The sequence below is a fragment of the Spea bombifrons genome, chromosome 7, assembly GCF_027358695.1.
Source record: "Spea bombifrons isolate aSpeBom1 chromosome 7, aSpeBom1.2.pri, whole genome shotgun sequence".
Taxonomy (NCBI): Eukaryota; Metazoa; Chordata; class Amphibia; order Anura; family Pelobatidae; genus Spea; species Spea bombifrons.
In genome coordinates, this window is record NC_071093.1 from 23,418,639 (window position 1) to 23,446,222 (window position 27,584).

General features: G+C 46.1%; 1 protein-coding gene across 5 annotated transcripts in view; it reads right to left on the reverse strand.

Moving 5' to 3' along the window:
• NPRL3 (NPR3 like, GATOR1 complex subunit) overlaps positions 1–27,584 on the reverse strand; it is a 177,692-nt gene that overhangs the window by 55,727 nt on the left and 94,381 nt on the right. For 4 of the 5 annotated variants that reach the window (XM_053472101.1, XM_053472104.1, XM_053472106.1 and 1 more), the window contains one exon: positions 26,082–26,219. The exons of the other annotated variant lie outside the window; for it this stretch is intronic. In XM_053472101.1, coding sequence (XP_053328076.1) covers positions 26,082–26,219 — 138 coding nt within the window. The remainder of the gene's footprint in view (positions 1–26,081; positions 26,220–27,584) is intronic. 5 annotated transcript variants of the gene reach the window in all.

Sequence of the window (27,584 nt, forward strand, 5' to 3'; positions counted from 1 at the left end):
AATATCAAATAACAGATGGAATAAGTATCTTGTGATAATACCTTTTTTATTGGACTAACAGAATTTTGGAATGACAAGCTTTCGGGAGCTCTTCTCCCTTTCTCAAGTCTAAAGCATATCTGAGCAAAACGACACATAGAATTCAATGTAGTGTGGCAGGAGAGGGGGGGGTGCTTACTACCCAGATCTGATAAGGGAGGGTGAGATGTTGTAAAAGTATGTGTCCCTCCAGAGGGTCATAAATGTTCTGAGTAGGGAATTTGGAGGGGGGGGGGGGTTTAGCACTGCTGAAGATAACAAAAAAAAAAAACCAAAAAAACATAAGATGGTAGTGCTCACATACAGGGAATAGGAATGCAGTGATGAATATAAGAATGGGATGGGAATGTATATGTCTACACATGTTGTCATATATACAGGTACATATAGATGAACATGGTGCACTAAAAATACAGTACATATAGCAGGTGGGGGGGTTTATGTAAAACCTGTGTAGTGGGACAGGAAACCCAAATCGACATTGAGTCCTCTATTCTTGCTGTTGAATAGTTGAATCATTCTGACTTCAAATGTTTGTCTTTCTTTGGTATTACTGAAGTCCCCTTTCAGTACTTTGATTTTTAGGTCCTTGACAGAATGGTCATTTTGCGTGAAATGGTGTCCCACAGGGGTGCAGTAGGAATTTTCCTTGTGGTGTTTAATGGAATGTCTGTGCATGTTCATTCTTCTATTTAATTGCTGGCTAGTTTCTCCAATGTAGCATCCTAGGTCACATTTAGTGCATTGTATCATATACACTACATTGCTAGATGTGCAAGTATATGATCCTTTAATACCGTAGGTCTTGCTGTTGTGGGTGGCTATGTTGTCTGTGCATATGTGTTGGCACAGTTTTTTTTAGACTGACAGTTGTGATTTTATTAAACATGGTTTTTATACTGTCACATATATTTCTAGATTTTTCTTATTTCCCTAAACTGCCATTTCCAAATGTCATTGTGGTTTACTGAGGACTGATACAATTGTTTTAGTATTTTTCCATATGTTGATTCCACTTGAGGTATAGGTGATGTTTCAGTTAACCTCGTTATCTTGATCGTGAGCTGCACTGTGTTGTGTGTACCCATAGATTTTAATGAAGCAATAAAGGACTTATTTTAGCCTTGAAGAGCCTCTTATACCAGCACTGTCTGTGAGTGCATTCATATTTTCACACATTCTATACCTATTAGACAGTACTATATTATTATATATATTTCTTTTTTTCCCCTATATACACATGCGCCCCTATTTCTGCTGTATACGTTTCTGAACACTGAGAGGAGTGTATTGTTGGGCTGCGGCAGTGTAATATTAGGGAAGTATTTTCATTTTTATTTTTACTTTTACTCTTACTGACAAGTGATTGGGTGTTAACGTTTGCAATAAGCAGAGATATGCTAGATAGCAGGCAGGATAAGCAAAGAAAATTCTGACATAGTAGGAGGTCGCGTGCAACACTTCCAGGAAGCATGGTTTCAGTCTACAGAAAACGCAGGCTGTAGGCTATAAGATCAGGTTTTTCGAGATTCCTCGTGACCACTTACTGTGTTTTTCATACCTCACAAAAAGAAAACAAAGTTTTATCGACAGAAGTGTTAAAAAAGGGAGTCATCGAGCAAGTTCCTATGGAACATCAATCGAAAGGAGTTTATTCCCGAATTTTTCTTGTTCCCAAACCAAACCGCAAATTCAGTCCGGTTCTCGATTTAAAAGCCGCCAACCGTTATATTGCTTATCAACGTTTCAGAATGGAAACCATTGAGACTTCGCAGTTTGGCCATCATCCCGTATCTCGACGACTGGCTTCTCAAGGCATCCTCTCCAAGTCTACTCAACTACCACATAAAAACTACAATAGCGTTTTTGGAACAACACGGATGGATCGTAAACATAGAAAAATCGAATCTTACTCCAGCCAGGAAAATCAATTTTTTAGGTCTCATAGTGGACTCTGTTTCCCTTCCTTCTCAAAAGATCACGCGGATCAGGCAGGCAATGAACCGTATGCAACGAAAAAAGCAATGAGTCTTCTCGGTCTCTTAACCTCTACCATCCCAGCAGTAAGATGGGCCAGAATAAGGATGAGGCCACGTCAATGGCAAATTCTTTCCATCTGGTCCAGGTCTCGAGAGGAATTAGATTCAAAGGTCCAGATTTCAAGAGAAGTTTTACACCATCTCAATTGGTGGAAAGTAAGGACAAACCTTTGCAACGGGCTCTGTTTTCGACCAGCAGACTCGTACATTGTCACAACAGATGCTTCAGAGACAGGTTGGGGAGCCCACCTTTGGTTTCATAAAGCCCAAGGAAGATGGTCTCCAGAAGAAGCAAGTCAGTCATCCAATTACAAGGAACTGAATGCTGTTTTTCAAGTCCTAAAGTCGTTCAAACCTTGGATAATCAACCGGCACGTAAAAGTTCAGTCAGACAATGCGACTGTAGTGTCTTACGTCAACAGACAAGGCGGCACAAAAATTTGTAAACTCCAGTGTCTGTGTTGGGAGATTTTTGCGTGGTTTCTGTTTGATCTGTTGGCATATCATATCAGGGGGGCCTTCAATACGCTGGCAGACGATCTAAGCAGGGGCAGATGTTCTCAGGTGGAGTGGTCTCTAAGCCCAGTTATCTTTGATAAGTTGGTCGTCCAGAAGTAGACCTCATGGCTACAAGACAAAACAGGAAAAAACAGTCCTTTACAAAATGGACTATCCTAATTTTCTGGACGGACTAGCAGTGACATGGCGATTCCGGTAGCACTTATCCCGCGGATCCTGCAGAAGATCAAGAAGGACAATGCCAGGGTGCTTGCAATCCAGATGACAATTTGTTCATGGGAACTTCCAGCATCTCCAGATCTTCTGGAAAACCTCAATGTCCATCTACACATCATCCAGATGTTTCGCTTAACAGCATGAATGCTGCAAGGCTGATTTTACAGGAGAAAGGTATTCAAGGGGCTATGGCCAGTCTGTTGTTAAAATCTGTTAGAAAGTCTACATCTTTGATTTATTTCAGGACTTGGAGAACATTTTTAGAATGAAGCCAGGATCCAAATTTGCAGAGTTATCCTCCTTCGGCTCCTGTCATCCTGCAGTTTCTCAAGAAGGGGTTCGGTGCAGGTCTTCAGGTGGCTACACTGAAATGGCAAGTGTCCGCCCTTAATCACTTCCTGCTTCTGGACTTGGCTTTGGATCCTTTTATTAGGCGTTTATTCAAGGCTATTTCTATACAAAGGCCTCCTTCAAGATCATCGGTTCCTCCCTGGTATCTGTCTCTGGTTCTTAAGGCTTTATGTGCTGTGCCTTTTGAACCTTTACAGGAGGTATCTCTAAAACTCCTCTCCTTTAAAACTCACTTCAGCTAGAAGAGTGGGTGAACTTCAAGCTCTCTCAGCCTCCAGTGAGTTCATTGTATTTCATCAGGATAAAGTGGTTCTGCATCTTCGATCATCTTTCCTGCCTAAAGTCTTGTCACGGACTAACATCAATCAGCCTATAGTGTTACCTACCTTTTTTCCTAATCCTACTTTGCCAGAAGAGATCAGGTGGCATTCTTTGGATGTTAAAAGAGCTCTTCAGATCTATTTACAACGTACTGCAACAATTTGTTCCTCTGACCACCTGTTTACTCAGTTTAATGGGAAATCTGCAGCCAGGCGTTGTCCAAATCTACTACGGCTAGGTGGCTCACTGATACTATTAGTTTGGCCTATGTGTCCTGGAAAGTAGATGTACCTTCTCATATTAACGGTCACTCTACTCGATCTGTCAGTTTCCTGGCCGGCTAAGGCTTTCCCAGAAGAAATTAGCAAAGCGTCAGCCTGGTCTTCGTGGAATACTTTTATTAAGCATTATAGGTTAGACCTTGCTGCGGCTTTTGGCCGTCATGTTCTTCAAGTCGTCAATGCCTCTATCCCTCCCATGTAAGGGATCTTTTTATATCCCATACGTACTGCCACTATACGCAGGGAAAAACAATAATTTGTTTTACTGTAAATGTTCTTTTCCCTAGTATAGTGGCAGTACGTAGTTCCCTCCCTATGAAATTTGAGTTAGTGGTATTCTTTCTATTACTGAGGGCTCTTCCAGTTTGCCGGCTTTTATTTGTAAGGGGGGGGTTTAACCCTTACTCGGTCTTTCAGAAGCTTGTCCTGAGCAGAAGGAACAACCCATACCTACTGCCACTTTTCTAGGGAAAAGAAAATTTATGGTAAGACAAATTATTGCTACTTCATACAGAGCACTCATGAAAATATACTGAGGAATATTAAGACAGGGTGTATATGCAGTGAAAACGGGACTGATTTTACATACATCTATACACCGTGCTAGTACTGGGTTGGACCCTCTTTTGCCTTCAGAACTGCCTTCATTCTTCGTGGCATACTTTCTACAAGGTGCTGGAAACATTCCACATATATCTTGGTCCATATGGACATGATGGCATCACACAGTTGCTGCAGATTTGTCAGCTGCACATCCAAGATGTGAATTCCACCACATCCCAAAGATGCTCTTTTGGATTAAGATCTGGTGACTGTGGAGGCCATTGGAGTACAGTGTGGACATAAAGGGATGGACATGGTCAGCAACAATACTCAGGTAGGCTGTCGCATTTAAACAATGCTCAATTGGTACTAAGGGGCCCAAAGTATGCCAAGAAAATGTCCCCCACACCATTACACCACCACCAGTCTGAACCGTTTATCCTGTTCGGCATTTTGCAGTTGCATTTAGCTTGGACACACAAGCGAATCCTGAGCTGGGGCGAATCTCCTAAGTGACATCTCTAAGTGAGGAGTTACAAGCAAAGAAGGAGAGTATATTTATATCTATTGCAAGGGGAGCACTGTGTTTTGTTTGTTTGTGGTATTCAGAGTAAAGATGTCCTCCATGTTTGACAATGCGGTCAGGTGTACATCTTGCTCAATGTATGCAATCCTTGATCAGCGCTTCGAGGGTGCATATTGCTGTGCGAGATGTGTGCAGGTTGCTCATTTGGAAGCACAAATCCTGAGTCTAGAGGAGCAACTGGCAACACTGAGATCTATTGACAACTTGGAGAGGAGTCTGCTGCTCACTGAGCAAGCTCTCTCGCAGGTAGAGGTGGGGGAGGATAGCGGGATGGAGGTACAGGACAGTCAGGCAGCTAGCTGGGTTACAGTTAGAAGGGGGGGTAGGGGGAAAAGCGCCAGGGAGGCTAGTCCTGATCTAGCACACCCCAACAAGTTTGCCCGGATGGCAGATGAGGGGGATGTTAGTTCAGAGTTAGCAGTACTGCAGCAAGTCACTGCCTCTGACCGCCAGAGCGGTGTCTGCTCCAGTAAGGAGGGAAGGAGGAGCACAGGGCAGGCCAGACAGGTGCTGGTAGTGGGGGACTCTATTATTAGGGGGACAGACAGGGCGATCTGTCACAAAGACCGGGATCGCCGAACAGTGTGTTGTCTGCCTGGCGCTCGAGTTCGGCACATCGCGGATCGGGTTGACAGATTACTGGGAGGGGCTGGAGAAGACCCAGCTGTCATGGTGCACATTGGCACCAATGACAAAGTAAGAGGTAGGCGGAGTGTCCTTAAAAATGATTTCAGGGACTTAGGTAGCAAGCTCAAGGCAAGGACCTCCAAGGTAGTATTTTCTGAAATATTACCTGTACCACGTGCCACACCAGAGAGGCAGCGGGAGATTAGGGAGCTAAACAAGTGGCTCAGAAGCTGGTGTAGGAAGGAGGGGTTTGGGCTCATGGAGAATTGGGCCGACTTCTCTGTCGGATACAGGCTCTACGGTAGGGACGGGCTGCACCTCAATGGGGAGGGTGCAGTTGTGCTCGGGGAGAAGATGGCCAGAAGGGTGGAGGAGTGTTTAAACTAGGGAAAGAGGGGGAGGGAAACTACAATATAGAAGGGGAAGATAGTATAGATAGAGAGCTGGGGCTTATAAATGTAACTGGGGGTGGAGCGGAGGGAGGGGTTAGAATAGTTAATAGGGATAGGCTTCATAGGAGAAAAAACCATACACCTCTAAATTGTATGCTTACTAATGCCAGAAGTCTGACCAATAAAACTGGCGAACTGGAGTTAATAATGTCTGTAGAAAATTATGACATAGTGGATATAACAGAGACATGGTTGGATGATAGCTATGACTGGGCGGTTAACAGGGTTATAGTCTATTCAGGAAGGATCGAAAAAAATGAAAAGGGGGAGGAGTTTGCCTTTATGTAAAGTCCAGCCTAAAGGCCACACTGCGGGAGAATATATGTGAGGGAAATGATGATGTGGAGTCATTATGGGTAGAAATAGTAGGAAACTGAGACCTGTGAATCTCATAAAGGAAACCGGTTTCTGACTATAAGTAAAGATAATTATCTGTCCCAAATGGTACAGGACCCAACCAGAGGGGGTGCTCTACTGGACTTAATATTAACCAACAGACCTGACAGAGTAACTAATGTGCAGGTCAGAGGGCACCTAGGAAATAGTGTTCACAATATAATACATTATAACTTGTCGTTCAATAAGGGAACTCTTAGAGGAGCCACAAGAACTATGAACTTTAGGAAGGCAAAGTTTGATCAACTAAGAGAAGCCCTTAACAATGTAAATTGGGAAAATGTCCTCAAAAACAAAAGCACAGACACTAAATGGGAGATTTTTAAAAAATATCTTAAATTCTCACTGTGAAAAGTACATACCGGATGGGAATAAAAGAGTCAGGAACAAGAGAAAACCAATGTGGATAAATAAAAATGTAAAGGTGGCAATAAATGGCAAAAAAAAGGCATTTAAGCTACTAAAACAGGAAGGCAGTGAGGAAGCACTAAGAAGCTATCGGGAAAAAAATAAAATATGTAAAAATCAGATAAAAGCAGCAAAAGTGGAGACAGAAAGACTCATTGCCAAAGAGAGTAAAACAAACCCCAAAATGTTCTTTAACTATATAAATAGTAAAAAGGTAAAAAATGAAAGCGTTGGTCCCTTAAAAAGTAATGAGGGAGAAGTTATAGACAGGGATCAGGAAAAAGCTAATCTATTAAATATATTCTTCTCTGCTGTATTCACAGAGGAAAATGAAATGCCAGGTAATATACAGCAGGATGAGATAAATGCCCCAGTATATGTCGCCTGTCTAACCCAGGAAGAAGTGCAGTGCCGCCTAAAAAAAATCAAAATAGACAAATCACCAGGTCCAGATGGCATTCACCCCCGAGTTCTAAGGGAGTTGAGTAATGTAATAGACAGACCCCTATTTCTAATATTCAAGGACTCTATAGTGACAGGGTCTGTTCCCCAGGACTGGCGCATAGCAAATGTTGTGCCAATATTCAAAAAGGGGACACAAACTGACCCGGGGAATTATAGGCCTGTTAGTTTAACTTCTGTTGTATGTAAACTGTTTGAATCTTTCCTAAGAGATGCTATTTTGGAAAATCTCAATGAAAATAAATGTATGACTCCATATCAGCATGGGTTTACAAGGGATCGGTCCTGTCAAACTAACCTGATCAGCTTTTATGAGGAGGTGAGCTCAAGACTGGATCGGGGTGAATCCCTGGATGTCATATATCTTGATTTTTCCAAAGCATTTGATACGGTGCCACATAAAAAGCTGGTACATAAAATGAGAATGCTTGGGCTGGGGGAGAATGTGTGTATGTGGGTAAGTAACTGGCTCAGTGATAGGAAACAGAGGGTGGTTATTAATGGTACATACTCTGAGTGGGTGACTGTTACTAGTGGGGTACCACAGGGGTCAGTTTTGGGTCCTATTCTTTTTAATATATTTATTAATGACCTTGTAGAGGGATTGTATAGTAAAGTAGCAATCTTTGCAGACGATACTAAGCTCTGTAACGTGGTTAACACAATAGAGGACAGTGCACGATTGCAAATGGATCTGCGTAGGTTGGAGGCTTGGGCTGGGATGTGGCAGATGAGGTTCAACACAGATAAATGTAAGGTTATGCACATGGGAAAGAAAAATCCAGACTGGGAATATGTATTAAATGGGAAAACACTGGGGACGACTGACATGGAAAAGGACTTAGGAGTCTTGGTTAACAGTAAATTTACCTGTAGCGACCAGTGTCAGGCAGCTGCTGCTAAGGCAAATAAAATCATGGGGTGCATCAAAAGGGGCATAGATGCCCACGACAAGGAAATAATTCTACCATTGTACAAGTCACTAGTCAGACCACACATGGAATACTGTGTACAGTACTGGGCACCAGTGTACAAGAAAGATATAGTGGAGCCGGAGAGGGTTCAAAGATGGGCAACCGGAGTAATAAGGGGAATGGAAGGACTACAGTACCCAGAAAGATTATCAGAATTAGGGTTATTTAGTTTGGAAAAATGACGGCTTAGGGGGGACTTAATAACTATGTATAAATATATAAGGGGCAGTACAGAGATCACTCCCAGGACCTATTTATACCCAGGACTGTATCTATAACAAGGGGACATCCTCTACGGCTGGAGGAAAGAAGGTTTCTACACCAGCACAGACGGGGGTTCTTTACAGTAAGAGCGGTGAGACTATGGAACTCTCTGCCAGAGGAAGTGGTAATGGTAAACTCAATAAAAGAGTTTAAAAGGAGCCTGGACATGTTTCTTGAAAGCAATAATATTACAAGTTATGGATATTAGATTAATAGGGACAGAACGTTGATCCAGGGATTTATTCTGATTGCCATATTTGGAGTCGGGAAGGAATTTTCCCCCTGGTATGGGGCAATTGGCATCTGCTTCATAAGGGTTTTTTGCCTTCCTCTGGATCAACACAGTAGGGACACAATATGTATATAGGTTGAACTTGATGGACTTTGGTCTTTTTTCAACCTTATGAACTATGTTACTATGTTACTAAGGCAGGGTGGATCCATGCTTTCATGTAGTCTGACCCTGTCATCTGAATGTCCCAGCTCATCAGACCAGGCAAACTTCTTCCAGTCTTCCATTGTTCAATTTTGGTGAACCTGTGTGAATTGTAGCCTCAGTTTCCTGTTCTTAGCTGACATCCAGAGATGGTATTCTGCATACCTTAGCTGTAATTCTGCATACCTTTCTGCATACCTTTCTGTCACACACACACACACACACCAATCAGCCATAACATTATGACCACCTGCCTAATACGGTGTAGGTCATCCCTTTGCTGCCAAAAAAGCCCTGACCCGTCAAGGCTTGGACTCCACTAGACCTCTGAAGGTGTGCTGTTGTATGTGGCACCAAGACATTAGCAGCAGATCCTTTAAGTCCTGTAAGATGCATCCTGGTGTCATGTGTTCTCCCAGTAACGCACATACGCCTGGCCACCCACGTGATGTAAAAGAAAACGTGATTAATCAGGTCAGGTCACCTTCTTCGATTGCTCCGTTGCCCAGTTCTTATGCTCATGTACCCTTTGTAGGAGCTTTCGGCAGTGGACAGGGGTCAGCATGGGCTACGCATCCCCATACGCAACTGCGATGCACTATGTGCTCAGACACCTTTCTATCAGAACCAGCATTAACCTTTTCATCCATTTGAGCTATAGTAGCTTGTCTGTTGTATTTGACCCCACGTGCCAGCATTCGTCCCACCATGTGCATTAATAAGCCTTGGCCGCCCATGACCCTGTTGCAGGTTCACAGCCTTTTCTTCCTTGGACCACTTTTGATAGGTACTGACCATTTCAGACTGGGAACACCCCACAAGGACTGCAGTTTTGGAAATGCTCTGACCCAGCCATCACAATTTGGCCCTTGTCAAAGTCGTTCACATCAACTTTGAGGATGAAATGTTTACATGCTGCCTAATATTTCCCACCCAATGACAGGTGCCATAACAACAATATTATCAGTGTTAAATCAATTCACCTGTCAGTGGTCATAATGTTATGGCTGATCAGTGTATATACAGTCATGTGAAAATAATTTACACATCATTTCTATGATTTTACATCAAGACATAGCAATGATCTGTTCCTTAGCAGGTCTAAAATAAGGTCAATACAACCTCAGATAGATAAACAACACATTATATATTACATTGTGTCATGATTTATTCAACAACAAAAATGCCAAAATGGAGAAGCCACGTGTGAACAACCAAGTACACCCTTAATGCATCCATAGGAATTAAGATATAAGTAGCAGACAGGTGCTGCTAACAAAACACATTTGTCATCAAGTGTGATCACCTTTATAAAAGCCGAAGTTTTAGAAGTTTTCTCTGGAGCTTTCAGGTGAGTATTAACACAATACCAAGCTGGAAGGACATCAGCAATGATCTGAGAGAAGCAATTGTTGCTGCCTATCAATCTGGGAAGTGTTATCTGGGAAGGCGTCAGTTAGCATGTTAAAGTTTATGACAGTACAATTAGAAAAAGACTGAACAAGGATAGTTTGATTTGAAGGGTTGCCAGGAGAAATCCTCTCATCTCAAAAAAGAACATGGCACCATGGCTTACGCTTGCAAAGTCCCATCTGAACAAACCACAAGACTTCTGGAACAACGTCCATTGGATAGATGAGACCAAAATTGAGATGCTTTGCTGTAATGCATAGCGCAGCATTTGGCAAAAACACAGCAAATCAGCACACTTTATACCAATTGTCAAGCACATTAACTCCTCTGTATACCAAAGTATTTGAGAGTCAAATGTGAGGCCATCTGTTTGACAGCTAAAGCTTTGTCGAAATTGAGTCATGCAACAGGACAATGATCCCAAGCAAATCTACAACAAAATGGCTGAAAAAGGAAAGAATCAAAGTGTTGCAATAGCCCAGTCAAAATACAGACCTCAAACCAATTGAAATGCTGTAGCAGGACCTTAAGAGAGCTATGCATAAACAAATGCCTGAAAACCTCAATGAAAAAGATGAGTGGGCCAATATTCTTCCACAATTATGTGAGAGACTTCTAAAGTCATATAGAAAATAATTACTTACAACCCGAGGTCAGATATTACCTGATGCGTCCAGGTCCCACGCAGGAGCCCTCTCTTCCATGCTGCCTGGCTAAACCCCCGGGTCCTCCGAAGCAGCAGACACGTGCGATCCGCCTCCCCGCTGCACAAAATGGCGCACGCATGTGTTCCACAACAGAGAACTTGCGTTCCACCATCCATTATGGCGGGTGGAAGTACACCATTAAAGAAAGTAGAGACACCTGAGGAAGACATGCTCCATCTGACATCGCTTGCCTGGCAACAGAGGCACAATGGGATATCAGGAAGCATAAAAACCCACAAAACCATGCCTATATTCTTATTCCTATTTCTGCCTCGGCCCTGGTTCCTATTCCTGCTCCCTTGATCTTCTACCAGACTACCCAGTTACCAAATCTCAGCTCTCCTTTGGACTTTGTTACCTGCTGCCTGCCTCGACCTCGGAATTATGCCATTGGGTTCCATTTCCAAACATCACAAGGTATTACCTCATGAAAAGGCCAGCAGTTCTCCAACTCTTTTTTGGCTGACTAAAAACAGGTTTTTTTGAGTCAGCCATTGTCAGGAACAATCATTGAGGGGTTCAAAAGGAGGTCCACATAAATATTCCAGCTTGAAGCCAAGGAGGAAGAGGAGTTTGGAAATTTGGAGAGCCATTGGTTTTTGAGCCAAACAATGGTCTGCAATTAAAATAGAAGATGGTCTGAGACCTCCCTGAAATCCCATTAGTAAAAACGGTAGAATTTGTGGAATTGCTCAAATTCTCACAGCCCTTTACTATTCAGCCAGGCATGTGAGCCCCCCCCAACCTATCTTGGAGGTGTTTTTTGCAACACGGCACCGTAGGCTTTCATGAAAAGGCACACCCTTTTGGAGTTGTGCAAGCACTAGACACCAAGCGAGGTTGGCCTTCAAACGTCTGGTATGTGAATAAACTTCTCCAGAGTGTGAGGACATCTGTCCCAGGATTTTAGGATCAAACGCTATAGACAGGGCCGGCCCAAGACTTAATGCCGCCTGGAGGGAAGTTTAAAATGTCGCCCCCCCACTGCCTACGCCGGGGGGGGTCATTTTAAACTTCGCCGACGCCATTATCTACCCCCCCCCGGTACTTACCTTTAAGTCTCCCTGCTCTGGAAATTGACGTCACTTCCGGCGCTCAGCATTACAAGCCGGCACCGAGCTAGAGGGCTAGCAGAGGAGAGAGAGGGGCGCTGAGTGGGTAAGTGAAAACCACTCGGCGCCCCTCTCTCTCCTCCGCTTCAAAAAAAAAAAAAAAAGCACTTGGGGCGGCAAAGTGTCGCCCCTTCTAAAATGCCGCCTGGGGCAATTGCCCCACTCGGCTCCATTGTAGGGGCGGCCCTGGCTATAGAGGCCACAGGTGTGTCTTTGTGCAAGGGACCCTGGAATGGCAGACACCATCAGGCCCACACCCGCATGGCCTTACGAACAGAGCAAGGAGAATAATGAATGAGTGTCAGGGACTGGGTCCATATAGACAACTGTAAAGACCCAGAGTGCCCAATGGCTGTGTTCAGGAGATATTGCGCAGTAGCTGAGTCGGACAGGGCCTGGTGCAGGGTAACCACACTCCTCCATGCATTGAGCACCTAGGGTTGTGTGGCCACATACCAGCGCCCTGACATAGCAGCGGATGTTGTCCAGAACAAAAAGTGATATCTTGCAGGCACCCTGGAGCAGGCATGAACCATAGCTCTACAGAGAAATGTGCAGGATGCTGCAGGCTGGGAGTAGAGAAGCTAAGCAGAGTAACAGCAGAAACATAGCAAGCAAGGGGAGAGAACAAGGAACAGGGAGACGGCAAGAAACATAGCTAGACAAGACATACATGGTACAGGACATAACGAAGGACAGGGAACAAGGCAAGGAACACAGGGGATGGAGTGAGAAGCCGAGATCCTCAGATGCTTCTCCTTTAAACTAGGACATGGGGAGAGGAGAGAGGAACTGAGATCCTGGAATGATTCAGGGAAAAGAGGGCAAAGGTACATAAAAGACTGACACACATAAATACAGGACTAGCCTAGGACTATATGATAACAATTGGAGATTTAGTCATATCTTATGGCCATAGTATGCTTGGCCCACCACTAAGCCAAAGTACTCCAATATTCGTGGGTCCTTTAAACACAGAACAAAGAAGGGACATACCTAGAGACTGCTGACTGAGACAAGCATAACAAACGGGTGGAACACACCTTATAAGGGAAACCGAGCTGAAGCTAAGCGCAGAACTGGAAACAAAGTATCAGAACTACAGGACAAAGCATAAGAAACTCCAGGAATGGATTACAGCAAAGGGGGAACTGTAGCGAGACGGGGGAACTGTAGCGAGAGGGGTGAACCTAGATAAGCAGCTCTGCAGGCTGAACGGGGCCTCCGAATGAGCGGTCTCCGGACGCAAACAGAAACATCAACAGAATTAAGGCCTTTTCTCCCAGGAACCAGCATACTCAGGATTCTGGAATCTCTTCAGAAGGAGTACTTCGGCGACCAGCACAGACCAACTCCATCCAAAGCATTAATCAGCATATCAACAGGAATGAGGAAGCCACTTCTTGCAAACTCTCCTCCGAAACAAGGATCAGCATATGGAGAATGAGGAAGCTGTCTCTAGCGGATGTTCAGGGACGTGAAGGTACTCTCATAGAAGGGGGGTCCAGGCAGACCAGGAGAAGAGAACACCAGATGACCGGAACACTGCTTAGCAGATTGACCTCCTACAGGGCAGGAATTAGGTTAACTGAACAGGCATGAGGAAGCCGACTCTTGCAGACTCAGGTGTCAACCGCTCCCGCAGATCCGCTGTCCCCCGTCGTCCTGTGTCCGTCCGTCCGGCTCCCGGTTCGCCGCTACACCTACCTCGTGGCGAGGTCAGGAGGAAGCGTCGGCTGGGTGCTCGGCATGGCGGTCATGCTCCCCCTGCTGGACACGCGCGCTACTGCAGCTAGTTTTAGCAGCAGCTGCCGCGTTCTGGCAGGTAGGGGGCACGCGTGACATCAGCGTTGGGGGCGTGGTGGCTACCGGCACCAAATTTAAAAATCCAGAACCCCTGTTACCTGTACCCTGGTGCGGTCTTTTGCTGTTAACCTGTTCAGTAGCGTTCTATGGTGAATCTGACCTTTGGCTTGTCCTGACTACCCTCTGATCTGTGATTCGGCTGTGTTAGTTCCTCCACGTGTATGACCTGGATCGTCTGGCTATCCGCTTTGGATTTGACCCATCTTCTGGCTGACTACCCATCCTGTGTATGACCCCTGGCTCGTCTGACTCTGCGTTTGGTTTTGCTCTCCGCCATTCCCTGCACTTTTGTACCGCCTCATTTAGCGAATTGTGCCCTAACCAATTATCTCCGCTTTCCCTATTTTGTGTGGATCTCTCCAGCTATACCCAGAGACTACCTACCTCTCCATATCTACCTACTCCGGGGCCTCCTCACTGTTGGGATCATCGAATACCTGGGGGTTGCTTCTCAGCGTACTCCTCCAGGAGAAGAACTTCCGCGGTGAGTACTCCGGTTTATGGTAGACGTGACATCAGGATTCAGAAACAGGTATGCTTCATAACAGGCAAGAAGAGCTGACCAGCTGAAAGGACACCAGAGCCAACATAACTCAGAAGCAGACGAGCTGAAAGCACGTTAATTTCCGTCTGCAAACTCCTGGCCTTTTGCCTGGGGCCATATGTCACAAACTGGGTCTATACAGATGACTGTAATGACCCAGAGTGCCCAAAGATGGTGATTTCAGGAGTCACTGTGCAAGCAAGAGCATTAATAATAAGCTGAAACTTAACATTGAATCTAAACACAGAACAGAGAAGGACATACCTAGAGACTGCTGACTGAGACAAACATAAACGGTTGGAGCACACTTTATAAAAGGAAACAGGACTTGAAGCAAAGAGCAGAACTGGGAACAAATCAGAAGTACAGAGCATAAGAAAATCCAGGAATGGATTACAGTAAAGGGGGAAACTGTAGCGAGACGGGGGAACTGTAGAGAGACGGGGGAATTTAGAGATAAGCAGCTCCGCAGCCTGAATGGGGCCTCACAATGAGGCTCCTGACTGATTTTCTGAGAACACTTCTTTTGTTGCTGAGATAAAGAAAAATTTGTGTACCTAAGAATCAGATTCTTGAGAGATGACTTTTCAAGAATTATAATCCAATTGTAAGCCTCCAAGGAAGCCACTGATATAAAGGAGTCCATTTCCAGAATAGGCTGAAAAGTTTGTTTTTTGGCCCAAGAAGATCCTGGAATAAGTGCTGGTTTCTGTTTCATTCCAAGGAGCCTGCTTGTCTAGTAGATTTTGAATTTCTAACACAAGGGCCACTTGGTAAACAGATTAACTTTTTTTGTGACAAGAAAAACTGGAGGAAGCTGACAAAAGTCTATTCTGTAACCTTAAAATAATCTGACGGACCCAAATGTCTCCAGGAACCACTGGTGATGGAAAAAACAAAACACTTCTTCCTACCTGCAGCCAGAAAAGCTACCTTGAAAATGGCATGATGGGCTACCCCCCTATATGTAAGAAGAGCTAAAAAGGTTAGAATTCTTTATATCCTCTTTATATCTTACGGCAAAGTGTTTTTCAAAATCCAATGTTTATTTGAGTTTTCAAATTTTTGTAGTAAAAGGGGAAAGGGGTACAGAAAGGAAGGAGGGAGGGGGGAGGAATCAAAACAAGGGGAACAGCGCAAAAAGGCTAGAATGACATGGCAATAAGGCAAAAAAAAACAAAACATCATACGAAGATACGCGATACAGAAAAATGCAAAGGCGTACAGATACAAACGCCCTGGAGAACACAAAGGACACATTGATGATACAGAGCAATAGTAGGCACGGAACAGGAACAACGTGTGAATGAGAAACAATCAAGGCGCCTACTGAGAACGACCACCCACATACAAAAGCCAGTGAAACCAAGTAGCAGTGTAGGCGTCCCTTTGTTTCAGAGACGAAGCCGAGAGGTCCTCGATCACCCTGATCTCCTCCACCTTAGAGATCCACTCCTGCAAAGACGGAGGGCGATCCGACTTCCAATGCAAAGGAATAAGACATCTCGCAGCATCAAGCAAATGCCGAACCACTGACTTTTTGAATTGGGAAACAGAAAGCGAAGTGTGGTGCAGGAGCATAGGAAAAGCCTGGAAGGGAGGAGGCGAATCGGAGAGCTCAGAGATGACGCGGTAGATCTCCCGCCAGAAAACTTGAATAACAGGGCAGGCCCACCAAATATGAAGCGCGGAACCCACAGCCTCCCCACAACGCCAGCACACGTCGGGAACAGTCGGGAACATAGCATGTAGTCTTGCGGGCGTGCGGTACCAAAGAGTCAGGATTTTATAGTTCGTCTCTTGCGTCTTGGTAGCCCTAGAACTCTGGTGGGTAAGGGTAAAAAGCTTAGACCAGTCAGCGTCCGTAAGTCGAATGTCGCAGGAAGCTTCCCAGGAGCGACAGAAAGAAGGCAACGTGTCAGAAAACAGCGACAGCAGCAAGCTGTAGAGCAAGGAGATGGCCCCAACCGGCGGGCGCGGCTGAGTACACAGCGACTCAAAGACCGTCAGGCCCCTGTAGAGGCAGCCCTGGTTCGGGAGAGAGGACACATAGTGGGACAATTGGTGGTAGGTGAATCGGTCTAACCAGGAAGGGGACCCCTGTGCATGGAAGTCTGAAAGGGGCAGAATACCCCGTTCCCCCAAAAGACAGTGCAGACGAACCGGCAGCAGGACCCCCAGGAACGCCAGTCCCCCCCAGGCCTGACCCGGCGCAAAGTCCGGATTCCGCCAGAGGGGCAGCATGGGAGAGGGCGACGTGGAGAGCCGAGGGAAGCGACCCACGCGCCTCCAGACCGCCAGAGTGGCGGAAATCAAAGGATGCCGCTCCAGCCCACAGCCAAACCTGGGGCCCCAGAGAGCATGAAGCACCCTCCCCCTCAACTCCCCCAACTCCAGTTCAACCCAGGGCTTCTCGTGCGGCCCCGAGATATTCCACTCAATGATTCGCAGCAAGTGGGAAGCCTGGTAATATTTTTGAAAATCAGGGAGAGCCAGCCCACCCCGCGATTTGGGGCGAGTGAGCTGAGAAAATTTCTGCCTGGGGCCCTTATTTCCCCAGATGAATCTGGTTACAACTGAGCGGAGTGTAGTGAAGAAAACCCGCGGCAAGCGGATCGGCAGCGTTTGAAACAGGTAAAGAGCCCTGGGGAGCAAATTCATTTTGATTACGTTAACCCGACCTATCCAGGAAAGGAAAAGGGGCGCCCACTTGCGGAGATCCGCAGTCATAGCAGAAAGCAGCGGCACAAAGTTAGCCTGGTACAGGCGCGCCAGATCAGCGGTCAACCAGACCCCCAAATATTGCATCCGTTCCGGGCACCACCGGAAAGGAAAACTAGCCTGAAGTGCCGGAACCTGAGCGGGAGGGACAGAAATGTTAAGGATCTCGGACTTGGAATAATTAATCTTCAGGTTCGACAGGGCCCCATAAAGCGTAAACTCGTTCAAAATGTTCGGTAGGGTAACACTAGGATTAGTAACAACAAAAAGGAGGTCGTCGGCATATGCTGCCACCTTAAGAGCCACCGACCCTGAGCAAAAACCCTGTATGTCAGCATTAGCCCTAATAGCTTCCATGAATGGTTCAAGAGAAAGCACGAACAGCATCGGGGACAAGGGACAGCCCTGTCTAGTGCCATTCCCGATAGCAACCGGGGGCGACAAGGCCCCATTAATCCGAATGCGAGCCGTGGGCTTACTATACAACGCAGCGATCCACGTCAACATAGCGGGGCCCAGACCCTGATGTTCCAGGGTGGCCCGCAGGAACGCCCAGTCCACCCTGTCAAACGCCTTTTCGGCATCAGTTGACAACAGCAGGACCCCCCGGGCCGCCCCGCGCGCCCGATGGATAACATTGAGGATTCTAACTGTATTGTCACAGGCCTCCCGTTGGGGAACAAAACCCGCCTGATCGGGGTGGACCAAGGACGGAAGAAAGCGGCCCAACCTGAGGGCCAACATCTTCGCAAACAACTTGAAATCAGCATTAAGTAAAGAAATGGGTCGGTAGCTCTGACAGAGGCTGGGGTCCTTCCCGTCCTTGGGAAGGACAACAATCGTGGCCGCCAAGGCCTGGGGCGGTACCTGAAAGCCCTCCCGTATGGAATTTAGAGCCCGGAGGAGAAAGGGGGATAGCCGCTTAGAAAAGGTCTTATAATAACCCAAGGGCAAGCCGTCCGGTCCCGGGCACTTACCCCGTTGGCTGGCACGTAGCGCCAAGGTGAGTTCCTCCTCAGAGAAAGGATCCTCCAGGGAGGAAGCCTGTTCAGGGGTAAGCCGCCGACGAACATTGCGGGCCAGGTATTGAGAGACCCGGTCGTGCACATCCTGGCGGGCGCCCCGGGGGTCCCCCGACCGTATGTTGTAAAGCGAAGAGTAGTATGCGTGGAAGGCTTCCGTAATCTTAGCAGGGAAAGGGGACACATGACCGCCCGCCGTCCGAATCTTGTGGATGTGAGAACGACGGCCAAGGGGACGGAGCATCCGAGCGAGCAGAGTTCCGCATTTATTGCCGTGTTCGTGGAAAAAACGCTGGCTATAAAGGGAGGCCCTTCTATAACGGGCGTGCAATAAATCGGAGAGCCTGCCCCGCAAAGTCATGAGCTCCCGATAAGCCTCGGCAGATAAAGAGTGTTTGTGAGTAGTTTCTAAGCGCCTAATCTGTGTGGTGAGGTGGTCTATCTCCCGAGTGCGTGCCCTTTTCCGCTGTGCCCCCTTTTGAATGAGGAAACCCCGGATCACGCTCTTATGGGCCTCCCACAGAACCAGTGGGGACAACTCCGGCGTCTCATTGTCCTGAAAGTAAAGTCCCAACTCAGTCTCAATCTGGGCCACCAGAGTCTCATCTGTCAGAAAGGAGTCATTGAGTCTCCACGTCCAGTCTCTAGCTTTGTATAACGGCGACGAAACAGTCATAAGGACAGGGGAGTGGTCCGACCAGGTCATTGGCAAAATAGAAGCAGACTGCAGCAAGTCCAGGTGAGCGTGGGAGAGAAACAGGTAGTCCAGTCTAGAGTAGCAGTTGTGGGGGGGTGAGAAAAACGTATAGTCGCGGGCCTCTGGGTACAGAGAGCGCCAACAGTCAATTAATAGGAGCTTAGCCAAAGTGCCGCGCATGGAGCGCAGGCGGCTATGTGGGAGGCAGCTAGACCCAGAGGACGTATCGGACTGCGGAAAAAGGGGGGCATTCAGGTCACCCCCAACTACCAAGACACCCTCCCGGAAACTAGAAAGAGAGGCGGCGAGGGACCGGAAAGCGACATCCTGTCCCCTATTAGGGAGGTATATGCTAGCGAAGGTATACATGGTGTCCGCAATGGTCCCCTTGACAAAAGTATAGCGACCAGACTGATCAAGGAGAGTGTCCTTGACCAGGAACGGAACCGTACGAGCTATCAAGATTGCCGTGCCCTTAGTCTTAGCCTCCACATTATTGCTAAAAAAACCCATAGGAAAATGTGAGTCGCTTAGACTGGGGGCCTGCCCCGCTTTGAAATGAGTTTCCTGTAACATCACAACAGAGGCCTTATAAGACCGAAACTCTCGGAGAGCCCTAGAACGCTTCTCGGGTATGTTGAGACCCTTAGCGTTAGCCGAGTAGAAGGTAAGGGGCGAGGGCTGGTAAGCCATGTCTAGCAGCGCAGTGGAAGGGAGCAGGGGGGTAACAAGGGAGAGACAACAGGACGGGGAAACAAAACAAGGGCAGAAAAAAGGAAGGGAAGGCGGGAACGAGAGGGAATTGTGTCAAATACCGGTGATAACTCCGCACCACCCGTTCAGGGAGCAGAGACCCCAGTAGGAGGAGTGTGACACCAGGTCCCCTAGGGGCAAGAAAACAGGCGGGCGAGGAAGAGTAGGCAGCAACCGCAACCAAGCGGTAACAGCAAACACGCCACAACAAAATAACAGTGCCCCGCCACCCACTCAGGTTTAGTAAGGCATATAGGCAACACCGAGCATAAAAAACGATGAACAGACAGATTTAATAAGAACAGACCGCAGCCGCAGTTAACATGTCATGACAAATCAAAAATGGAAAGGATGTGTGGAAATGAGAGTAAGAGCCGGAAAAAAAAAAAAATATATATATATAAATGCCGAGATGCATGTGCGTGTGACAGTGTGTGGGGCAGCGTCAGGACCTATGGAGCCAGGGGCAGAGACCCACGCGAAGAGTGGGCGATGGCCACCGAGCCAACCAGAGCACTCCTGCCAGATCACTACAGCAGCAATGTACATAAGAGAGACACAGTGGAGGCGCACAACCGAAACGACAGGACTCACAGGTCCAGGCGCAGTGGCGAGCGATCGGGAGTAGTACGTCCCCCGCCGCAAGAACAAGCGAGCAGGGAGTGCAAATGTGGAGCGAGCACTAACCCACATGCAGCAAACACCTAAACAATAACGCACCCAGGTCCCCCCATAAAGGGAGGAACGGGGCACGGACGCAGCGCGGAAAATAAAAGAAAGGAAAAATAAAAATAAAAAACAAAATAACATAAACAATGATAAACAGTCAGCTCACGTGAGCCAGGAGGGCAACATCATGGAAAAAGTCCAAGTCACTTGGAGAGCAAGACACTCAGGCCCTAAAAACAGCAGAATAGGAAGGTGCAGGCAGGAGCGCCGGCAGCTTGTGGAGGCAGCCAACTTCACCCCTCCACGCGGGGAGCACGAGCGCCCTCCCGGGCATCGCGTCGCGGCGATCTCTGACGGTTGCCGCCGGTCCGGAGGGGTCGAGGGTGGCACAGGCGGGGTCCGGGTGTCCAGGCATGCCAGTCCTCGACGTCCACATCGGGTAGCTCCAAGGCGCGCAGAAAGGGTCCCACGTCTGCAGGCGTGCGCACAGTGGCCGTAGTGGACCCCCGTCGCGCTATCAAGGCGAACGGGTGGCCCCAACGGTAGGGAAGATTGCGCTCCTGCAGCGCAGCGGTGACGGGTCGAAGGGCTCGCCTGGCCTGCAAGGTGTAACGGCAGAGGTCCTGGAAAAGAGAGACCTGATGGCCCTCAAAGTCCCACGATCTGCGAGCACGTGCCTTCTGCATAATGGCGTCCTTCACCTCATAACTGTGGAGGCAGCAGATAATATCCCTGGGGGGGGTCGCCCGGGCCGCCACCCCCGGGTCGCAGAGCTCTATGTGCCCGATCAAACTTTATGGGTTTTCCACCCGAGTCAGCGGGGACCCCCAGAATCGACGAAAACAGCTTGTGCAGTATGCCGCGAAGAGCCTCCGGACGTTCACCCTCAGGTAGGCCCCGCACACGTATGTTGCATCGCCGACCGCGGTTATCTAAGTCCTCAAGGTGGTAGAGTAAGTCAGCAAGCCTAGCGGAGTAGGACCGGTCCAGCAGAGTGAGCCGTTGGTCGACGTCCCGCATCCGGGTCTCCGTGGCTGTGAGCCGCGTGTCCAAGCGCGTCATGTCCGTGCGCAAGGCCGTGACCTCCGCCCGAACCGTCTGTTTCACCTCCGCCACCAGCAAACTAAAATCGTCCTTGGTGGGGAGGGAGGAAAACATGCGCCTCCAATCCCTGGAAGTAGGCTCCGGAGAGCCCTCCGAAGCGCGCGGCAAGGATCCGTCCTCCGAGGCTTGAAGGCCAACAGGGGTAGGCGCCATGTTGGAATCGTCCGACTGAGACTGGAGCAGCGCCGGGGTATGGAAATACTCCCTCAGGGACGGAGGCGGAGGCTTGGTGCTGGGCCCCGGGGTAGCAGGGTCGGTCGGGATCCTTTTAGTTCTGCCCATAGCGAGCGAATTCGGTGTGCAGGCGGTAAATAGAGAGCGGGTGGCACGGAGCTACGCGGCTAAGCGGCCATTCTCGTCGCCAGGCCAGCCACGCCCCCGGCAAAGTGTTTTTCAGTCAGATAGCTTCTCGTTGAAATGATCCAAGTGAGAGCCAAATAACCTGCCTTCCTCCAGAGGACCAGAACAAAGGCTATGGAGGCCAAATCTGCTTACCAAGCTTAAACCAGTTGGCACGTCTAGCAACTGTAGATAAACCTATAGATTTTGTTAGGCGACGAGCCTCAAGAGATGCATCACAAAGAAAACCTCTGTGTGATGTTAGCCGTCTGAGACTTGTGGGTATACAAGGGTTAATGTGTATTTTGTATTTTCAAACTGATGTTCCTTCTTTGTATAATCTCTTTATGGTTATTGGTGCTGCTTCCTGTCTGCAATGCCATTATCTTGAGGTGACGTTATTAACCCTTTGGTGTGGTGTGAACTATTGTACTGTATTAATTAAATGCCTGAGCTAATTTCCTTATGTTAACTTTCCTTTTGTATACAAAGTACTTGAGCTTAACACTTGGCAGCCTCTGTAAAGACTTTACTTGGAGGCAGAGGGATCAATACATGCCTCCCTATCCAGTGGTTAAAGGACTCGATGCCTACCCCAGCTCAGGTCAAACCTGCTACCGTCTACTGACACTTTAGCCTCGCTCCAGAAGTTTCCCCTACTGAGACCAGCATCCTGGGGAGATATAGTCACCGACTTGACCCCGGTCTCAGCAACGCTCCTTTCTGGGCGATACATCCTGGGGGAGAGGCTGCTCCAAGTATCTGTATCGTCACACTCTGGTCATTTCATATGCTCTAAAAGCTAAAAGGTTGGTCCTTGGGAGCATGTGAAGACAAAATATCTTCTAGGTGTGCTAACCAGATACGTTGTGGCCTAGAAAGTTTGGGAGATGTTAGCATTGGTTTACAATGAGTGCCTAAGGCCAGATAAGTACATCTCAAAGCATCAGCTTTGGTGTCTTTTAGACCTGAGGAATCTTCAATAGATATTGTGATGCATTTTCCTAAATGATAAACAGTTGTGTCAATAGAAGGAAAAGCTTCTAAAACTTTAGATTCTTCCTTAAAAAGCAAAAATAAAGATTTAAAACATTTTGAAATCAAGGCCTTTTGTTTTATGTGGACATTTCCATTCTTATAGCACTTAAAAAATGTGGCAAAATCAAAGTGCCCTGTACTGGTGTGTTGTCACATCCCATGAATTTGAACAGCCCTGATCAATCTGGGTGTATCCGCTACAAAAAAAAAAAAAAAAAACAACAGACAAGTCATTATGTCTGGATGTTATGTAACTTCCTCTTTGAAAACTGTGAAAATACTGATCCCTTTTCAGAGGAAATATCTGAGAATTCCTCAATTAACATTTACGAGAAGGATTATTACAGGCTGACAGCCTGAAATAATTTTAAAAAGTCCTTAATAAAATGTGCTGTGAGAGTATTCAGCTCAGGTGGTCATGCCAGACCGGGAATGCGCCTGAATGCCGCCAAACACCATAAATATGGCAGATGTTTTTGGCAGCTTCCCTTAGGAGGCTGCAACAAACGGGAGACTAGCCTGTCCTAGTGTCCATGGGAGGAACTCTGTGTCCAACCAGAGCAGGCTGAATGGTAAGTACCTGAAAAACAAAGCAGTGACCTGTCCCTGCCCAAGACAGGAAAATACTTGGGAGTTTTTATTCCCGGTGGAATTTATGTTGGTAGGAAGGGGGCTGGAAGTTTACGTAAGTTCCTTTTTTAGAGAGAAGACATCACGAGAGCAAATACACAGGGTTCACCACAAGGTGCAAACCATTCATAAGCCTCAAGAATAGAAAGGCTAAATTCTGAAGTGTATTGGGATATATTGTCTGCTCAGTTTCAGCCTAATTCAGCAAAGTTGATTGGACGATGATTCACTTTACAGATGGACAATGACCCAAAACATACTGCAAAAGCAATGCAGGAGTTTTTTAAGGCAAAGAAATGGAATATTCTGCAATAGTCAAGTCAATCACATGATCTCAACCTGATAGAGCCAGCATTTCACTTGCTGAATCTTACGTACCTGCATATGCGGCACTCCTCTTCCCTGCCTCCTGCTCAAGGAAGAGAGAGTACCCCCCTTTTCCCCTTAGCTTCTGCTACAGCAACTGCCGCGAACGAGAGGGAGACCTTCCTCCACCTCGCAACCACTCCAGCAGCAGCCAGTACAGAGAAGAGGGAGACCCTCCTCCGCTTCACGACCGCCACACCACCAGCCTCCACAGAGAAGACCCAATATACACACATATAATATATTATATATATATATATATATATATACACACACATTTACATAGTGTTATATCCCTCTATGCAATGCTTTTCTAAAATATCCAGGCCTTTTTGAAGACATTCATTGTACTTGATAACACCACCTCTCCTGGCAGTAGATTCCATATCTTTATTGTCCTTACAGTAACAAATCCCTTTTTTTGTTGTATATGATATCTTCGCTCTTTTTAAGACCAGTGGCCAGAATAGCACCGCATATTTAAGTATATGTTGTATTGTTATTATTTTTCCCTTGGTGCATAACTTTACATTTGTCTGTGTTGAACTGTGTTGCCACTTGCCTGCCCAGTCCCCTACTGTCCTTCTGCAAACAAGCAACTTCATGGTTAGAGTGTATTACTCTTCCTAATGTTGTGTCATCAGCAAGCACTGAGACATGGCCCTCAATTGGAGATTATTAATAATAAAAAAAAAAAAAAAAAAAGGAGAGGACCCAGGACAGACCCTTGAGGTACTCTTGAGATACTCTTTGCATTCTGTGTTTTAGCCAGTTTCCAGTCAAAATACATACATTCACCCCTTAGCCAATTTCTGACAATTTGTACAGTAACCTTTAATGTGAAACTGCACTCACTGCATATACATCTTGCCTTAATATTCCTCAATATATTTTCTTGAGTGCTCCCTATGAAGTAGCAAGACTGTTTTGTATGGTTAAAGTCTCTATGAAGTGGATGCTGTCCCCTGTACACCAATCAAAGGGAAGCAGGGGGGGGGGTTATAAACTTTTATCATCCATGTACTTCTCAGACTATTACTGCTCATACGAAGTCCTACATCATCTATTATTTTCATATAGCAATATTAAGCCCTTGAGTGTCTACTTTTAAACATCTGAAATAAAGGTTAAGTTTTATTTATTCAAATAGTATATTGTTTTGTTAATACCGTATTTGCTCAATTATAAGATGACCCCCCAAAATCTGAATATTAATTTAGGGAAAAAAGAAAAAGCTTGAATACAGGAAAAAAGTTTTACCAGTAAATGTTAATTCATGTAAACTATGTAAACTATTTTTTTAAATAAAAGCTATGATTGAGAAAAATATTTTGTTTTTACTTCCTTTTATTTTCCAACCTGCCCCCCCCAGTTATGCACATCTGCCCCCAGGCTTGCCACTCTGCCTCAGAAATGCCTTACACGCCCTATATGCCACTGTGCCCCATGATATGCCTTTTGACCCCCTATGTGCGACTCTGCCTCCAGAAATACCGTATACCCCTATATGCCACTCTGGCTTTTAGGGGGTTAAAAGGGTTACTCTGTACTTTAATATGCATTCTTCCAAAACAAAATAAAAAAAGAGCTGTTTCCTGACAGAATCTGCAATCATGCTGCAGCTGCTGCTCTCCTTCATCTTGGTCTGACTTATTCTTAAAGCAGCTGATCAGTGGCAGGAAAGTGCTCCAAGTTGTAAGCTTGCGAGCAGGGCTCTCTCCACCTAATGTATCGGTTTGTCTTAGTCTGTCAATTCTCATCTTGTCATACCCCTTGAATATACCTTATTGTATTAAGCAATGCGTAAATTGTTGGTGCTATATAAATAAAAGATAACAATAATAATAAGCGTAATCAATGGGAGCACTTTCCACAAATGCGCATTGTGAGTTAAAATCTATTTCTTTTAACAACCTTACTGTTTAGCTATGTAAAAAAGCAACATATCTTATTCTCTAATCGGCATGTCGCTTGCATAAAATTATTAAACTCTGCACATCTGAATTCAAGGCAGGGTTGCTCTTAGACATGCCCAAATTGCCATAATACATAAATAATAAGTAGTAAACATGCATAATATAACAAGCATGATATATTCAAATACTGCGGAAATTATTCTACAATTCAGTTACTACATACCCAGCTGGGGGAACTGTAACCATTATGTTTGCAACAAGTGAAATTACCTGATAGATTTTAAACTTCTTTCTATTGCTTCTGGAGGAATGAAACTTGGTCCAACACAGTGTATCTTATGAGGCAAGCAAAAACTGACTTCCAACCAGTTATTGATATGGAGTCGCACCATACCAGTAGTACATAGACTGAAATAAAACAGAATAAAACAGTAAAAAATGTCCTGTGAGTTACAAAGCTTGTATATTAACATTAAAATTCTACTATTTGTCCTGAGTTTAGAAATACTCAATGTTTTTTAAGTTATTGGGCAAATAGTACAAGTAGCGTTTTGCCATTTCAAAACCATTTTTCCCAAATCTGTTTATTCTGCCCTTTGTGCCATTTGGGACATCTTTGAAACTGGTCAATGCAATTTACCCCATCAAACACTATGTTAGAAAACTAGACATCCCAGGCTATTTCAAATTTTTATTTTAATGCTTTCCACACTCTTATTCTACCACCAGCCTTTGTCAAACATTTTGGTTGTAAATTTTTTGTTTTTTCCCCACACACACACATTGTACTTCAGTTATGAATTAACCGCTCCTGTCAAACAACACCCCAATTTGTAGTCAGCAAACTCCTGAACACAGCGATACCCCACATATCACTGTATGGGCCACATTTGGAATCTGTGCATTTTTCAAATTGGAATTTTATTAAAATCCTCCATCCAGCATCAGAAATACCCTAGTGTGTCTAGTTTTCAAGAATATATGATTTTATGGGGGTAAGTTGAACTGACCGGCTTCAAAGATTTCCCAAATAGCATTCGTGGGCAGAATTTTCAACATGTCAAAATTCATATGAAAAATGCACACTTCCCAAATGTGGCCTTTTAGTCCCCAAACAAATAGAAACCCCAAACAAACCTGTAATGGACTTGGTCCATACAGATGACTGTAATGACCCAGAGCACCCAAAGATTGTGTTCAGGAGTTATTGCGCAGTAGCGGAGTTGGACAGGGCCTGGTGCAGGGTAACTGCACTCTCCTGGGTGGGCATCTAGGGTTATGTAGCCACATACCAGCACCCTGACATAGCAGCGGATTTTGTCCAGAGCAAAGCAGAACTTGGAGATATCCTGCAGGCACCCTGGAGCAGACATGAGACATAGCACTAGAATCATGTGCAGGATGCTGCAGGCTGGGTGAATGGAAGCTAAGCAGAGTAACTGCAGAACATAGCCAGCAAAGTGACAGAGCGAGCAACAGACAGGGACAGAGCGAGCAAGTAACATAACCAAACAATACATACATGGTACAGGACACAACAAAGCACAGGGAACACAAGGGATGGAGTAAGGAGCCGAGACCCTCCGACGCTTCTCCTTTAAGCAAGGATAGGAAATCTTAACTGGGACATGGGAAGAGGAGAGAGGAACCGAGATCCTCAGATGATTCAGGGAATAGAGGGCAAAGGCACATAAGAGACAGATAAACATGAATACAGGAACTAGCCTAGGACTATGAGAATAACAGTTGGAGATTCCGTCACATCATATGGCC